The sequence below is a fragment of the Neurospora crassa genome, linkage group I, assembly GCF_000182925.2.
Source record: "Neurospora crassa OR74A linkage group I, whole genome shotgun sequence".
Taxonomy (NCBI): Eukaryota; Fungi; Ascomycota; class Sordariomycetes; order Sordariales; family Sordariaceae; genus Neurospora; species Neurospora crassa.
In genome coordinates, this window is record NC_026501.1 from 1,857,050 (window position 1) to 1,872,930 (window position 15,881).

Here is a 15,881-nt window from a genome sequence, read left to right on the forward strand (position 1 = left end):
TTGTGATGTCTTGGTTGTTGATCAACTGTTGCCGGCTCTCCAAATGCGAAGTCGGCGAGTACGAGCGTTAGTCCGTGAATGTGGGACAGCGGTAGTGAATGAGACATGATCTGGATCAATGTAGTCGCAAGCGTGAGTAAAGAATCAGGACGCCTGCTTGAGAAGGAATCGCATGGAGTCGTCCTCAGTCATCATGAAGTCCGGGTCCTGGGCCACGGACAGGTCGGTCGACATGTCGATAATGTGGTTAGGCTCCTCCCACTCGAAGTCGGGGAAAGGGCCGACCTCCTCGGCTTGTTGAGGTTGAACAACATCGTTAAGTGCGGCTTCTTCGGCAGCCAACTGGCCGTTCGACTCTTCCCAGACAAAGTCGAGCATCCGCAAAATTCGTTGCCGATCTTCGGGCGAGATTACGCAAGGATATCTCATGCGAGGAGGAACGGGATCGGTGGTGGGAAATCGCGGCTGGTCGGGGTAAAGGTGAGGATTCTCAGCTCGATGACGATGAACCTCCATTTCCGCCAGTTCCCTGAAGCGAGCTTTTGCCGCGGGGTGCTCGCTGTTCCACAAGCCCGCAACAATTTGAGCTGTATAGATATGGTTAATAAATGTCATGCAGGACAGGCGAGTTTGTTCACATACAAATATTGCGAGCTGAAAGACTCGGATCTTCGGAGAACAGAGTATCCAACAGCCATTGGTAGTAGAGAACGAATTGGTTGCGCGGGCGGCTAGTACCATTGCTTTGAGTTACCGAACTCTGTTCAAAAAAGTTGCTGGGCAGAGTCATGTCGATGGTATGAGAGCTTTGCTCTTGCTGCTCAACATTAGCACCTCCTTGGTTTGAGATGCCCAAGACGCTCTCGCTTGGAATGGTGGGAGTTCGCGCTGGAATGTCTGGTTAGCTTGAGCAATGGGGGCCCAATGTTTGGTGAACTTACAAGGGGGCGAAACTGCGAGTATGTCCCAGTTTCCCCATTCCATCATCATGAGCCCAAATGGATACGTGCAGATCGCGATGCTGGACTCGTCGGGGGCAACCATGAGCAAGGCCTCTTCGCCAAACACGACACTGAAAGGAGTCAGCTATGAGCTATAAGAGAAACTTTCCTCGGGCCAACACTCACACTGAGTTGTCCATCGCATAGACAAGATCCTCTTCAGCAAATTCGGCCAGATGGGACCTGAACAGCATTACCTGGATCCTGCCATAGTGAATTGCAGTCACAGGGCTGAGACCGGGTGCGATGTCGCTGATTGAATCAACGTCTAAGGCAGACATTGTGATAGAGGGGTGCAGACGGCGACTACAGGTGTGCTTGGATGTGGTTATGGAATGGATGGGACAGACGAAGTGTAAGAAGATTGACGTATATGAAGATGAATGACAACGAGGACCGGTAGTTGGTGGAAAACGGAATTGTCGAGTGTTGAGTTTGGAGGAAGGAAGAGGGGGTATTTGCGAGAATTTGAGCCGGTATTTGTAGGTGATACGACAATCTGCTCTGCGTGGGTTAATGTCAAGGTGAATGGCAGGAAAGGCCCAATACCTCCCGCAGCTCGTCCTCCTATTGTTCGCGGGAAAGGGTACGCATTTTGCTATTGTTTCTGTGGCTTGCCAGCTGCGCACCTTATGTGATTGGTCAAATTGACGTTTGCCCTAAGGTTGGCCGGGAGAACAATAGGAAGGACTTGGGATGAAATTTGGCATACGATGCCCCTCAAATCGGCGAGTGACCTTGGCTGATTCTCACAGGAGAACAATAGGAATAACTTGGGATGAATCTCAGCATGCAGTGCCCCTCGTCAAGTAATCTCCACCTCAAGTTTCACAGGAGAACAATAGGAAGGACCTGGATTGGAAACCTGCCAGGCAATGTCCCTCGAAAGATATTTTGGAACCCTGTGTCTTTGTTGGTTCACTTCTTCGAAACTCCGTGTCAACAAAACTTCTCTCCATACTTAGCAGTCGCATGGCAGCTTTCTCAAGCGTTCATTGTTGAGGTTTCCTTTTCGTCAGCTGTCGACATGAATCTTCTCAACATGCAACCTAAAAGGTCAGAGCAACCAGCTATGTTCGAAGAAAACCGTGCCTCTAGCCAGGAAGGCCAGGATCTCGAAGTGATGTACAAGGTAGCAATTCTTCTGACCCGGAAACACTCGCTTGCTTGTCGCTAATGGATTGGTCAGAAACTCCATCAGCTACAGGCTAGGCTTTCCCGTTCAGTTCTTTCAGAGGCAATCAAGGAGTTCGAAGAGAACCTTCGGTGTCTTTTCCATGAAGCCAAGCTCTTGCTATGCTCAACGAGAACGAAGTATCGCCAAAGCTGGTTCGGGTCTAGCAACGAGTTCGGATCTAGCGACGAGAGAAGAATCATCAAGACATCATGCTGCATCATTGAGTCGACAAACACAATTCTTAACTTCCTCTCATTTCTTGAGAAGAATCGAGGATTGCCATTCGGTGGAGATCAAAGACTCCAACAAGCTGCCTACAAAGGCCAGCAGTTTGCGTTCCGCCTCCTTCGCTCACTTACACTTCACAAAGCTGCTCAGGAGGTTCCGGGAAAGGACTTTGGCTTGGTCTACGGAAAAGATGTGTACGTACTGAATGGACATATTTTGCACAGGTCGAAGCAAGAGATCGTGGGGCAGGCGGGAGGAAGAAACTGGCATGTCGACCATACCCTCCATCCTTTGAGGCGCGTTCCAGGCACCCCATGGCACAAGTTCTTTGGCAATCTTGAAGTTGGCGACGACAAGCAACTTCGCCTCTTCGATGATGATGCGGCCGTCGACAGTTACCGAGTCGGTCCTCAGAAGTTCTTTGTGGTTATTCCGGAAACTGCTGAATTTATTTTGGACGAAGTCAGCAGCGAGCATCAGAGAGTCGCTACAATTCACACAGAGGTAAGTACTTGAACGTGTCTGAAAACTACAAAATTTGCACGACTGACTGAAGGTAGAATGGACATGTCCAGCCGCCAGCACCGACATCCATTCAGCAAGAAGTAAGTTCTCCTATCTCGATTTAATGTAGGTAATCATCACTGACATCACGGCAGGCTCTCCTCAGGAAGTTGGACTTTGCCATGACAACATCATTGCCTGGTTATGTTGTAGAAGGACAACCTGAGATTGTGTTTCATCATGAAGGCTTACGCCAGGTTCGTATGATCCTGCTTACTTTTCACGGATGATGATGTGCTAACAACCGATCAACAGATCCCCGTTGACTACAGTCAGGAGCGCCCACTTAGCATTCTCTCCCATGTTTTCACTCGACCCGCACTTTGGGGAGAGGGTTTGGAGCTTGCTGATCACTTCGACCCGCGAGACGGTGTGCAGCAAGAGGAGCACATCTATTACATTTGATGGATATGGTAGAATCCGTGGCTCGCACAAACAATGCTACTTTTAATTTAAGAAAAGTATTATTCGATCAGAGTGGTTTCACTTTTTTCTTAGAAGTTCACAAAGCTGTTATGTGTTATGTAATCCAAGCCCTCGCTGAAAGTTGTGCCCCCAAGGCAGCAAGCCCCCCCCCCACCCCCCTCCCTCCTCTCCCCCGCGGTCGTCAAGTGAAGGGAGAGAGAAGCCGCTCCACCCAAATTAACCAACCAACCCCATGTCTCCTATTTAAGAAAGCCCAGTTCATCTTTTCCACCTTCACCCAAACTTCCCACCATCTTTCCCCGAACATCAACTTCGCAACCAAAATCTCGGCAGCACTACCTCACGTGTTCAGTGCTCTCCAATCAATAATCCATCCACCAGAAACACGATGTCGGGTGTCGATCAAATCGTCAAGACGTTCGCCGACCTCGCTGAGGACGACCGTGAAGCGGCAATGAGAGCTTTCTCAAGGATGATGCGTAGAGGTACCGAACCTGTTCGCCGAATCCCCGCGGCAAAGAAGAAGGTCAACGGCTTCATGGGTTTCAGATGTGAGTCAAATCTGAATCAACATTGTCGTTGATCCATGGCTGATTGCTCTTCATTTCAGCGTACTATTCCCCGCTCTTCTCTCAGCTCCCGCAAAAGGAGAGATCGCCCTTCATGACTATTCTCTGGCAGCATGATCCCTTCCACAATGAGTGGGATTTCATGTGCTCGGTGTATTCGTCAATCCGGACCTACCTTGAGCAGGAGAAGGTTACTCTGCAACTCTGGATTCACTATGCTGTCGGCCATCTGGGAGTGATTATCCGCGACAACTACATGGCATCCTTTGGCTGGAACCTCGTCCGTTTTCCCAACGGCACTCACGACCTCGAGCGCACGGCTCTTCCTTTGGTTCAGCACAATCTCCAGCCCATGAACGGCTTATGCCTGCTCACCAAGTGCCTCGAGAGCGGATTGCCTCTTGCCAATCCTCACTCTGTCATCGCCAAGCTTTCAGATCCTAGCTACGACATGATCTGGTTCAACAAGCGTCCTCACCGTCAGCAGGGACACGCCGTTCAAACTGATGAATCTGAAGTTGGAGTTTCGGCGATGTTCCCTCGCAATCACACGGTCGCTGCAGAGGTAGATGGCATCATCAATCTTCCTCTCTCCCATTGGATTCAGCAGGGAGAATTCGGTACCGAGTCTGGATACTCAGCTCAGTTTGAGACCTTGTTGGATTCAATTCTCGAGAATGGACACGCCTCCAGCAATGACCCTTACAACATGGCTCTGGCTATCGATGTTCCCATGATGGGTTAGTGGAAGATGAGGTACCATCTTGCAAAACTTTACCCGTGTGCTAACCGATTAACAGGATTTAACGGAGGAGCATAGAAGCACGGCGCAGTCACCGTTTTCTTTCCTTTGTCACATCTGGATTTCGTGTTACGGGCATACAAAGCGAGGGCGAAAAGGGTCTAGTTAGGTTTCTTTGTGCATACATTTGGGGCAAATCATGAGACTTCAGAATCGAACGGGGTGGAATGGGCAATTACACGGCAAGGAGACAGGTACCCGCCTAGAAGGCGAAAGAGTATCAAATAAAATCAAATCAGCGGCGTCCACCATCTGATCCGGGATGGCCTTCACTACTCGGGGGTTGCGGTTCGCTTTTGTATGGGGAGAGGGGGGAAAAAGTTTGGCCAGCCAAAAGCGACCCGAATGGAACCCTAGTCAATCAATACCTATGAACGCAAGCGTCTGCGGTGTCATTGCCGGATTTGACATGTCGTTGAGATAAAGAAACAGGCCCGCCGCTGACGGCAACGCTTATGCATGCAACCCCGCTGCGCTGAATGCTTCAGCCGCAAAACTGGGGCAATGCGGGAGCTGTGGCCCCCGTTCATGCTAGTGTACAGGGTTGCTCTGCTTCTAAGATCCTGATAAGGGTCCGCTGATGTTTGTACATACTACATATCAGTCCCTGTAAGTTTGCTAGTCTGGTTCCTGCCCCATATTTTCTTCCAAGGGGGTAATATGGGGGACTGTAAGGCGGGACTGGTCTATCTACGAGTCCGGGTCCCCGCAGGAACTGTACCCTTCAGTGGGTCCCGGTCACGTATCCTGCGACGTTCCGTCTCGGCCAGGAATGGCAGCTTTCCCCGTTGATTTTCGGTTTATCATCACATAAAGGTTTTGGTTGCTTGTCGACATGTGCGTTCGAGACATTAGGGCAGAGTCCCGATGCGTTATTGGTGGCACCGCTTATGCATGGACCCTTAGTTTAACCTTCTGTTGGTTTGGCGTCCCGCACTAATAAGGCAACAACTGACTGCCAGTCCCTGATCCCCAACAAGGAAACCCCAAAGCACGTTATTCTCCTAGCCGACGGAGGGCATTAAACTCGGTAACCGTAGCCTTGGACCTCCGAACCTACTTACCTATACTTGTAGAAGTGAACTTTGCTCGTACAGGAAGGAAGGACGACGTGGTCTCAAGGATGAAAGCATACCTACAGGTACTTAAACCATCATATCGCTCCCTTCAATTCTTCTCCCATTCCAACCACATCTTTCTCAGTTTTCTCCCAATTAATCGGAAATCGAGTGCTCAAATCATTCCAATCGCATTAGTTTACCAAAAGTCAATTCAATCATTCTTGTTTAATCACTATTACCGTACACTCACTCCTACGCTACCCTCCCGTCGAAAAGACAATTGAGCACATTGGCAGACCAACCCTTTTTTCCGACCCGCAGGTATGTCTCTCGCTCACCATTCTACTCTCCGCTTTCTCGCCTCTCCAACTTCTTTCTAACATAATAGCAACAGTCTCGAAAAATCCATCTCGAACATTCCGGTACAATAGAGCAGCAAGCTCTTCCACCCCAAACCACGTCCAGCCCTTTCTCACAGCAATGGGTAACGATCATAAGTACCTATCTTCTGTTCGGACTCGGACGCTACTGGTTCAGGGCAGAGCGCATCTGGAAGAACTGTTTCGGCGATATCAGACTTCTTTCTCAAGCGTCGTCGATCGAAATCCGAACTCGAATCATGATTTCGGCTCTGATTGGACCGCTGTTCATATTACTATGGCCTGTCGACGTGACAGCGACCGTCATCTGGGGCTACCTCAGAGATGCGTTCCAAAGCTACTCAGATCGGGATACTGAAAGCAAGACTACTCCTGTTAGGAGCAGTACCCCGCCGCCAGCTTATACAACTGATGAGGAATGAGCTCCATCGAAGAAATATCTGACGGAGGACTACCCAGGAGTATGAAGCGAAGGTGTTGATGATCGGCAGTGATCTCATGATAGTTTTTTTCTTTATTTTTCAGCGAATACTTCCTTGCTGTTAGCGTTTGTGATTTGTTTTAAAGAGGAGGGAAAAGATAACAAGCTAAGAAACGCATGGCGGGGCTCCTCGGGTCTTGGAGGAGTGGAGATAACTTCCGCAATTAGGTGGCATCATTATATCATACAGAGAACCCTATCGCATTGCGATACTTGTCAGAGGCAGGGGTATAGCTGCTAATGCAATCACAAGCAACTTGGTCTGCTGCTTCAAAAATAAACACAGCAATGTTGTCTTCGCTCCAATTTTGCTGCTTCGTTTGACGTTCTGCCCATAAATGAATATGGGAATATAGTTCTGGTGGGGGTCAGCTTCCCGCACAGTCTAATTGGACAATCCTTGAATTTCGTTCACTAATCCCGGCTTGTCGAAATCCCTTGCGTCCCGCTCTCCAAGTGTACAGGGATATACAGTGTATATAGACATCTTTGCGCGGTACTCTTGTACCGTAGCGACGAGAGTCTGGGACGGGATCGTGCTGATTCTGCCAGATACGCACACAAAGAAACTTGACGCATTGGAGAGTACCAAGTAGGTACATTAAGTCTTGGGTTTATTTAGAAGATACCAGCGCAACATCCATTCTACCTGAAGCTGGCAGGTTGCTTATGTTCCCAAGTCCCAGATTTGAAGTTGTCACCGTACCCTGCGGAGTGCTGACAGACTGCCTGGTCGGCGGTGCCGACCTTCCATTCTCCATCAAGCCCACGGTAACATATAGCAAGCAATAAGACAACGCAAGATTCTGCAACATTCACTCTTCGCTTTGTCACAAGAAGGGGCCCGTTCATCATATAGGCAGTATTCCACCTTCGTGCCTCGCATACCGAATTCTTGTGTTGTGGCATGTATGGCCAAGGGTTTGCATATGCTAGGTGCGTGGCGCCGACTGGCGGAAGAGCTGGGGTCTCGACCATTCTTCCCACTTTGTCGGCGCCGTTCTTTCGGGCGTTCGGTTGATCGGATGTTTGTGCGGTTCCGTCACAGACTCCCGAAACCCTAGCTGCCCGCATTGCCGTTACTGTGTTACAAGAAAAAAAAGCGAAAGGAGGGTGCAAAGGTTTGTGCAATCAATGAGGGTTCTTGACAGCTCGTGCAGTACAGTACCAATGTACCGCTTCTCGAATCTCCCTTCGGTACTACTCTCTTCAAATCTCACCGCGGCACTCTGCCCAGGCCTCGTCAAGTGGCTTGCTGTTTGAACATGTATTTGCAAAGCGAACCTGGCTTGTCATCTTTGAACATATAACTGGTGGCGGACCGGGGGATGAGCGGTTTGTGTTTCCGGGAATCCCATGTAATTTCTGACAGCAGGTCTGACAGAACAAGTTCAATGTCATTTGAATCTGCATCTCACCCAGTATAAAGTTCACGAAGATAGCAATGGGTCAACAATTGGTTGCCACCAGTCAATCAAACCCATGACTCTCAGCTGACTGCAGGAAAGCTTTCGGTCACAATCGCTTCACAGCAAGCTTACAAATTTCGAAAAGTGATATCTCACAAAGTGATCCCTGGATCATTTATCGTGCCTTACAGATTCCCCCTTGATTCTCATTTCCCATTCTCCCTTGCGCTTTGATTGTCTGTTTGCTACTTATCGCAAACGAACGCTGACGTTGAGCAGTCCAATTGATTACGAACTAGTTATCTAGCGGGAATTTGTCGTCTCGTATATCCTCTTTAGGTCTTGCTTGTTACTGTTCCCACACTCAAACGCCTGTGCAGTCTTGGCGGACGTGTGCGTGTACACACACACACAACTTTTTGGTAAAATGGACTATTGAAACGAAAGACGAAGATGAAGAAACTCAATTATCCTATGGAAAAAAAACTATTCTCTTAATAATCTTAAGTACGCTGACTCTGAATCTCAAGTCGGATTTCTTTTATCTCTTTGTTTGGTAGAGATATAAGCAAATGAAATCTCATCGATGGTCCGTTTTGCCAAAAAGTTGTGTGTGTGTGTACACGCACACGTCCGCCAAGACTGCACAGGCGTTTGAGTGTGGGAATGTATAAAAACCTTCGGGTTCCTCCTCTTGTATAATTGAGTAAGGGCTACCGAAATAGGAACGGCGAGTCTGTGGGCTATTAGGCCAGGTTTGGTACCGCGAGTTTACCCTCATAGCCAGAAACGCGATAACTCTTCAGGGGAAAAAAGAGACAACAAGCACGCTTTAGCCTCAAAGAGCTATCATCTTCCGCTGTTATGTGCCACCCGTCACAAACATCACTACAACCTCCTCGCCAAACACCACGCTCAACGTCACGATCGGCAAAGTGATTCATGGACGAGCACACTTCGCCCCAACGCCATTGTAAGGTGGGGGAGGGTCAGGGTGTTGTACATTTGGGTTCGTCGGAGTTGTGTTTAGGGTTTCCGCAATTGGTAAGGTCCTCGGAAGTCCTTGTTCGTTATTGATCGCTTTCGATACGTAGCAAATGATACAGCCAAACAAATCGAGAGGCCATATTCCAACAAACATCAGAGGTATCAGGCAATATGCTGCGATCCGGGTTCTTTGTTGGTTTTCTGTGTAGTGGGTAAACGTATCGATAGCTCCATTCCAATGAACCCAAATATTTATCGATCGATACCAGAACCACATGTACCCAATGACAACCCATCCAATAATGGCTGGAATGACTGTCTGGGTTGGGAAGTTGTGGTTGTCAACCTCAAGGGCTACTGACTCGGTGATCTTCATCCTAGAATATTTATCAGTATATGAGAAAGGAATTAGAGTGACCGGAAAGTAGAGAGTTGAATAGTAAGCGAGAAACATACCTGGAATACTTGATAGAAATTTTGCCACGCTTGCGGGCAACACCAAGAGAACGGAAACCACGGGTAGCGAACTCAGCAACCTTGTTCTTGTAGGCCTGGTCAACCTCCTCAGAGATGGGGTGGTCCTCCTCGACAGTCTTCAAAACGAGGGGCACCCTTGACGCAAGTGATGCGCTCACCCTGGGGAGACTCGACGACGGCGACGACCTTCTTGGAGACGGGGTCGAAGGGGTGGAACTGGAGAACCTTGTACTTGGAGAGAATGGACTTGGCGCGGGGGTAGTACTTGAGGGACTTGAGGAAAGCCTTGTGACGACGGCGACGACCTTCTTGGAGACGGGGTCGAAGGGGTGGAACTGGAGAACCTTGTACTTGGAGAGAACGGACTTGGCGCGGGGGTAGTACTTGAGGGACTTGAGGAAAGCCTTGTCGATGGTATCAATACCCTTCTTCTTGCGGGAAGCGGCTAAGCAGGCAGTAAGCATGAGATCCTCGGGGTCGACACTATGATATAATCATCAATGTTTGGTTATATGTTGGGAGAAGAATTTGAGAGGGGGGATACAGTAGTTTAAGTACCTGTTGGGAGGGCCCGGGTCGGGTTTCCTATCTGATTGCATTCATCCTTTGTGACCAGTCATCCTTTCTGTACGAGTACCGGTAAAGCTCACTTCTGCAAGTACATAGGTAGGTTGGGAGGTCCGAGGGCACACGGTTTCCAAGTTTAATGCCTACCGTTTACCAGGCGGGATGAATACTAAGGTTGTAATATCATCCTGCCTATACGAGCGAAGCTCACTTCTGCAGGTACATAGGTAGGTTGGGAGGTCCGAGGTTACGGTTGCCAAGTTTGATGCCTACCGTTTACCAGGCGGGATGAATACTAAGGTTGTAATATCATCCTGCCTACACGAGCGAAGCTCACTTCTGCAGGTACATGGGTAGGTTGGGAGGTCCGAGGTTACAATTGCCAAGTTTAATGCCTACCGTTTACTAGGCGGGATAAATAATAAGGTGGCAGTGTCGTCCTGCCTGCACGAGCGAAGCTCACTTCTGCAGTTGCGTAAAGGTAAGCAGGCGCTGGTGCTCGGCAACATCGGTACATACCTAGAGCGTAGAACAGCGCGACATACCAAATACAAACTATCTAAGCTGAGGCTTGATTCGCTTTCATTCGCATATTGACCAATGTAGGTATTGAAGTCTACGTAAGAATCCCAAACCCAAGGACGCTGTAGGCTATACTATATCTCGACCAAGACCCGTAAACGACCTGAAGAGGCTCCCCCCCCAAAAAGTATACCCTTGAATATTTTGCTGCAGGTCCCAACCTATAAACGCCATGGAAGAATGCAATTGCTTGCCCAACGCAGCCCCACGCTGCCCTGCTCTCCCATACATCTCTTCTTATTGTACAGCTCATGGACATCACAACCATCTGCCCGCAGCAAACACCAGCGGATCCAATACTTGGCACTGGTACATCCAATTACCCGTCATCCAAGCTATTGGTTGGTACGACAACGACGACTCCGCAGGAGCACTTTAATAGCATAACAACGTGAACGCCAACCGACCGGAGAGGGAAGCAGGAGAGTGTGATGGTTCGACTTTAGCTTGGCCTGCCAGAATGGGAAGAACTAGGAAATGCAAGTCAAGAGGGAGACAGAGACCAGACTTTCAAGCTGACGTGGGGAACGAAAAGAAAAAGAGAAAACAGCATAATGGACCAGGCGATAGGAAGGAAACGGAACTTGAACTCCCTCCACCAGAGATTTTCTCGTTCTGAATCTTGCTGCACGAACGAAAGCAGCCACCGATGACGAGACAACGAACGGGCTGCGACAAAAAAGCGAAGAGAGGGAGTGAAATGGGCCGTATAAGCAGACGTAGGGAAATTGGACAGCCGAGGGCTGAAGGACTGACGTGACAGGGGAAGGGGAAGAGGAGGCGGAAAAGGGGTGATATTCAGCAGCACAAAGCACGAAATTTGGTCGCCTACTCACTCTTGACGTATCTGGTAAACTTTCTGGCAGACCGACCGATCGAGCGAGCAGCGAGCAGCGAACGCGAAAATCGAAACCACAAAAAAAGGATGTACATCGCCATAAAAGAAACACGACGGATGCCAGCAGTATGACAGCGGGAGTGGCGGTTTGCCTGTGTTACCAAACACCCGCGCGAAGAGCGAACGGAACATATCCGAGGCCGAAGTTACGACGGCCAATTGACGACTTCAGTGGATGAAAAAGAACAAGGTGGATGAAACTGAGTTTAACACTAACACCTGATGACTCCCAAAGGAATTCGAGCTAGGTACAGAGGGGGTAGTTGAAATATAAAACATCTGATGAAGATTTTGGAAGACGCTGCGGGACGAAAACAGAATGAGGGAGGGGATCTGGTCGGATGCATGTGCCCACGCTGCGCATTGAAGCGTAAAGCCAGCGAGATGAATGAAGCCACCGAGTATACTACCTCAACAACCCCATGTGTTGCGGGACAATCAGTCCTCATCCTGTTGGTACGAAATCTTGCGCATCTCGCCAAGTCTGTGGCGAGCAGCATTCAATGCGTTTTCGAGTTGAAGGATTTCGACCTGTGATGGGGAGAGAATGAATTGGTCAGCAATGAACCATAATAGGCAAGACCAAGGGTACCGGAAATGAAAGAGGAAGGAAATCTCGAAGGAATCACGTACCTGTTGCTCCATCTCGCGCACCTTGAACTCGTGCGACCCAAGCTTGCTGTAGTCCACTTGCTCATCCTCGGCACTGCGGTCCTTGATCATGCTCTGGACTTGTCTGACGAGCGCACGGCAGGCGGCACCGACAGCCTTGCTGGCCTCCTCCAGGCTCTCCTGGTTCTTGCTCATGAAGCCGGCCTTCACACGGCTGGCAGCCACGAGCTGGGCGGTGGAGGCCGCAACATTATTAGATGCAACGATGAGCTGCTCAGGGCTGTTGCGGTTGGAAAGAACACCGTCAGCAGTCTCGATGAGAGTGCTGGTAGAGTTGGCAACAGCCTTGGCGGCGGAAATAAGACCCTCGGTCCATCTGTTGTTCTTCTTGTAAAAGGCGGTGCGCGAAGACGAGCCACGACCAGCTTGCACAATCTCCTGCTGTGTAGCGGTGGCAGCCTTGATGAGCTGCGCGATAGCGGTGGTAATGGCCATGGCGGCATCGAGGATTGAGTCGTGGACCTTGAGTTCGTAGGTAGTATATCCATCGCGAGGTTTGTTCTTGAGCTTCTGCAAACGGGCAACGGCAGCAGCAATGGCATCGGCTGCCCTGCTGAGTTCTTGATCGACGATGTCGCCAAGGTCACCCTTGTTAGCGAGCTGGCCAAAGCCAGGAGCGAAGGTCTCGACAAGCTTGTTCAGCTTTTGCAGGTTGATCTGGACATCGTTATTGCTGTTGATGACAACGTCGGTCTTCTGAAGTGGATCCATGCCCTCAAGGCGGAAGCTCAACAGACCACGGAAGAACTTGACTGTCGAATGGGCAGATGAACGAGCACCGTTGATCAAAGAGTCTCCCTTCTTCTCGTCAGTAGCGAGGCGAACGAGACCCTTGGTGTTACTGCACACATCAGCGATGGCGCCGGCGAAAACGTTGGCGTTCTTGATCAGCTCCGCCGGACTGCTGCTGGGACCATCGGCGATGAAGACGTTGAAAGCGGTAGCGAACTCCGTGGCACTCGCAGACGCCTTCTCAATCTGCGAGAGGACATAGGAAGGCGAGGCGTTCTGGTTTCCGGCTTGCATGTCAGAATCGAGCTCATACATGGCATCATCAACACGCTGAACGCTAGCTTGAAGCACAGAGTCGATAATCTCGTTGACCTTCTCCAGCTGGGAGAGGATCAAAGCGTCCAGCTGGCCGTCAAGGGCTGAATCGGAGACACCCTGGTTGTTCCTGAGCTCATTGAGCTCGATCAGTGTCTGGTCCATGCCAGCTTTGTATACCTCGAGCTCCTCCTCCTTCTCGCGAAGTAGCGCTTCAAGATCCGAGCTTCCATCCCGTAGCTTGGCTTGGGCCTCTTCCAGTGCTCGTGACTTGATACGTAAGGCTTCCTCTAGATCGGCCATCTCGCGGTTGTACTTGGAAAGCATTGTAGAAAGCTCGTTGCCCTTGCTGCGCTCCAGATTATCGGCGCGGTCCAAGGCCATCCGCAACTCCCTCTTGAGCTTCTCAACCTCGTCCTTATTCGAGCCTTGCAGCCTGTCCTTTTCATGAAGAGCACGATCGCGCTCACGAATCATGTCTGCCAGCTCCAAGTTCTTGGTTTTGATCTCACGCTCAAGCTTCTCCCGCTTCTCAATCGCTTCCTGAGCGGAAGCCGCTTTCAGCTGTACCGTCTTGAACTTTTGGAGGAGATCGAGATGCTCGTGGCGAAGCTGGGAATAGAGCTTCGCAAGCGCTTCATACTTTGTCCTCCAAGTGTTGAGTTGTTCTTGGAGAGCACGGATTTGGTCGTCTCGGCTGTTTATTTGCTGCCCGTAGTTACCCTGGATTTGTTGCAACTCGCTTTCTAGGGCCTTGACCCTTTGGTCGTACTGCTGGAGCATTAGTTGATCCCGCTCGTACTGGGCCCGGGCATTCAGATTCTCCTGTTCAAGCTCAGCAAGCCGCCCTTGAGTCTGCCATTGTGTCTGCTGGGCCATCAAGGCCTCTTGCTCCCTTTGCTGTTGCTCCATCAACCGCCGTTGCTGTTCTTCGAAATCGCGTTGCGCTTGTAGTTGTGCTTGCTGCTGCGCTAGCAACGCCTGCTGCTGCTGTGCTTCCAAAACCCGCTGCTGCTCCTCGTATTCCCGGTTCTGCCTGTCAAGCTCATTCTTCCAGAACTCGGCCATGTCATCGGGCTCTTCGGATTTCGGTGCTGGGGGCGGAGGTGTCGGACGCTTTTCGATTTCGTGCTTTGGCCGAGCAGGCAAGGCAGGTGCATTCTCATCCTCGGCCAGGAGGTTGGGCGGATCCTGGGGAAGCTTGGGAATCGTGATCAGACTGGTGAGATAGCGGAGGTTTGAGCACTCGTAGTAAAACTTGACCAGTCGGTAATGCTGGGCATCGTATCTTCCGCGCAACGGTTCCAGCGCCTCGGCGTCGCCAGTAGATGAGTGCATGGCGCGCAACATGCTGGTGATGAACTTGTAGATGCCATAGCTTTCGGTGACGAGGGGGACGAGGGCAGATATCCTGCACTCGTTGTTGCCGACGTTCCGGAAGTGAGAGAAGATGAGCTTCTGGAACTGGTCAATTTTATCCTGCAGCGTCATGAGGTCGGTAATGGTTTCGTAACCCTCGTTCGGATCGTTGATGGCCTTGAGACTGATGTATTCCTCGTACTCGAACGTGCCGTTGAACTCGGGGTGCTGTTGGTGAAACGAAAGCTTGGCAAGGAGATAATAAACGTATTCCTTGATCAAGGGCCCATATCCACGCATACCTTCGCCGCCCATGCCGCGGTTCAGACTGTCAATCCAACCGCGGTTTGCCATGGCCTCTCTCAGTGTCGCCGGGTGGCCCTCCTGTAAGACCTTGTGAATGGTGATGAGGGCCTTGAAAGTCTGGACCTCGTCGGCCATGATAGGCTGAACCTTCATGCCTGCCCAGAAGGATTGGGAAGACTTGTGGTCCCATGTGTAAACGATACAACTTCGAACATGCTTGCGTTTCGGGGCAGACTCTTCGGCGCTGGTGGCCTTTCGGATGTTGATGGCCAGTTCAGCTTCGGATCTGTGCAGCGGCAGCATCGGTCAGTATACATGCGCCTCGCTAGCCATTTGGGAAGTATGATATGGACAAACGCACTTGGTATGATCGAGACTCCGTATGGTCGCCATGTTGGGCAGTCAAAGGGAAGCCGTGTCTTTGAAATGATTATATTAGGTATAGATGGAGTTGGCAGTTGGCAAGTTATTGGGACTGCGATAGTGACCCGTTCTGGCAAAGGGTTGGGGCGCACGGCTTGATGGGTGCTTCAATTAAAGAACGAGGAGCAGTCCAAACTGAGCAATAGATGAGCAGAACTCGAGAATATCACGCGGCGACGAATCTTGTCGTCGTCGGCGCCGTCGTCGTCGTCAGCCTTTCCACTTGGGCCAACAGGAAGTGAGCTATGACACCTGCGGGTAAAGAAGAAACAGGAGGAAGGTCGTACGGCGCGGGCGTCTGGGTACAGCCACCTGAGTACGGTCTCGCAGCTCCCAGCATCTCGCCTTGGCAATCGTGGCCAATGGAAATACCGGAGGCTTCAGTGGGGGACATTGCAGTGAGGACCCGATTGACGGCCCGCTAATTTGAGATTCATTAAAGACCAGGCCGTCATTTGACTCCCT

General features: G+C 50.5%; 5 protein-coding genes and 1 non-coding gene across 7 annotated transcripts; 3 read left to right on the top strand and 3 right to left on the bottom strand.

Moving 5' to 3' along the window:
• Nucleotides 1-144: 144 nt before the first annotated feature.
• On the bottom strand, nucleotides 145-1,420 carry matA-3 (mating-type protein A-3; the record flags this gene model as incomplete). Its single annotated transcript, XM_959231.2, has 4 exons — nucleotides 1,128-1,420; nucleotides 942-1,072; nucleotides 643-888; nucleotides 145-587 (listed from the first exon to the last, which is right to left on the bottom strand). Exons 1-4 carry the CDS (start codon nucleotides 1,280-1,282, stop codon nucleotides 145-147), a joined length of 975 nt encoding a protein of 324 aa, XP_964324.1. The 5' UTR covers nucleotides 1,283-1,420.
• Nucleotides 1,421-2,043: 623 nt separating this feature from the next.
• Nucleotides 2,044-3,375, top strand: matA-2 (mating-type protein A-2; the record flags this gene model as incomplete). The annotated part of the gene is made up of 5 exons (XM_959230.3): nucleotides 2,044-2,133; nucleotides 2,191-2,910; nucleotides 2,967-3,011; nucleotides 3,066-3,167; nucleotides 3,226-3,375. 5 exons carry the CDS (start codon nucleotides 2,044-2,046, stop codon nucleotides 3,373-3,375), a joined length of 1,107 nt encoding a protein of 368 aa, XP_964323.3.
• A 267-nt stretch (nucleotides 3,376-3,642) lies between these two features.
• On the top strand, nucleotides 3,643-5,145 carry matA-1. 2 transcript variants are annotated; one of them, XM_011394607.1, is made up of 3 exons: nucleotides 3,643-3,947; nucleotides 4,007-4,705; nucleotides 4,766-5,145. In XM_011394607.1, exons 1-3 carry the CDS (start codon nucleotides 3,785-3,787, stop codon nucleotides 4,783-4,785), a joined length of 882 nt encoding a protein of 293 aa, XP_011392909.1. In that variant the 5' UTR covers nucleotides 3,643-3,784; the 3' UTR covers nucleotides 4,786-5,145. The 2 variants fall into 2 exon arrangements, with proteins under 2 accessions (XP_011392909.1, XP_011392908.1); XM_011394606.1 differs by having other exon boundaries at nucleotides 3,698-3,947; nucleotides 4,007-5,039.
• Nucleotides 5,146-5,878: 733 nt separating this feature from the next.
• On the top strand, nucleotides 5,879-7,017 carry NCU14009. Its single transcript, XR_897761.1, has 2 exons — nucleotides 5,879-6,149; nucleotides 6,223-7,017. It is a non-coding gene; the product is annotated as a ncrg107 (non-coding RNA).
• A 1,530-nt stretch (nucleotides 7,018-8,547) lies between these two features.
• NCU01957 (AR2) lies at nucleotides 8,548-10,161 on the bottom strand (the record flags this gene model as incomplete). Its single annotated transcript, XM_959148.3, has 3 exons — nucleotides 8,548-9,462; nucleotides 9,542-10,045; nucleotides 10,121-10,161. 3 exons carry the CDS (start codon nucleotides 10,159-10,161, stop codon nucleotides 9,039-9,041), a joined length of 969 nt encoding a protein of 322 aa, XP_964241.3. The 3' UTR covers nucleotides 8,548-9,038.
• Nucleotides 10,162-11,502: 1,341 nt separating this feature from the next.
• eat-2 (encodes anonymous transcript-2) lies at nucleotides 11,503-15,815 on the bottom strand. Its single transcript, XM_959147.2, has 3 exons — nucleotides 15,355-15,815; nucleotides 12,243-15,279; nucleotides 11,503-12,140 (listed from the first exon to the last, which is right to left on the bottom strand). The coding sequence occupies exons 1-3, from the start codon at nucleotides 15,384-15,386 to the stop codon at nucleotides 12,048-12,050; spliced, it is 3,162 nt and encodes a 1,053-aa protein (XP_964240.1). The 5' UTR covers nucleotides 15,387-15,815; the 3' UTR covers nucleotides 11,503-12,047.
• Nucleotides 15,816-15,881: the final 66 nt, after the last annotated feature.

Coding starts and splice junctions, on each gene's coding strand:
- matA-1 (XM_011394607.1), top strand. CDS start 3,785: ATGTCGGGTGTCGATCAAATCGTCAAGACGTTCGCCGACCTCGCTGAG. Junction 3,948..4,006: donor CGGCTTCATGGGTTTCAGAT/GTGAGTCAAATC, acceptor TCTTCATTTCAG/CGTACTATTCCCCGCTCTTC. Junction 4,706..4,765: donor TATCGATGTTCCCATGATGG/GTTAGTGGAAGA, acceptor ACCGATTAACAG/GATTTAACGGAGGAGCATAG.
- eat-2 (XM_959147.2), bottom strand. CDS start 15,386: ATGGCGACCATACGGAGTCTCGATCATACCAA. Junction 15,280..15,354: donor CGGAGTCTCGATCATACCAA/GTGCGTTTGTCC, acceptor GCCGCTGCACAG/ATCCGAAGCTGAACTGGCCA. Junction 12,141..12,242: donor TGCGCGAGATGGAGCAACAG/GTACGTGATTCC, acceptor TCCCCATCACAG/GTCGAAATCCTTCAACTCGA.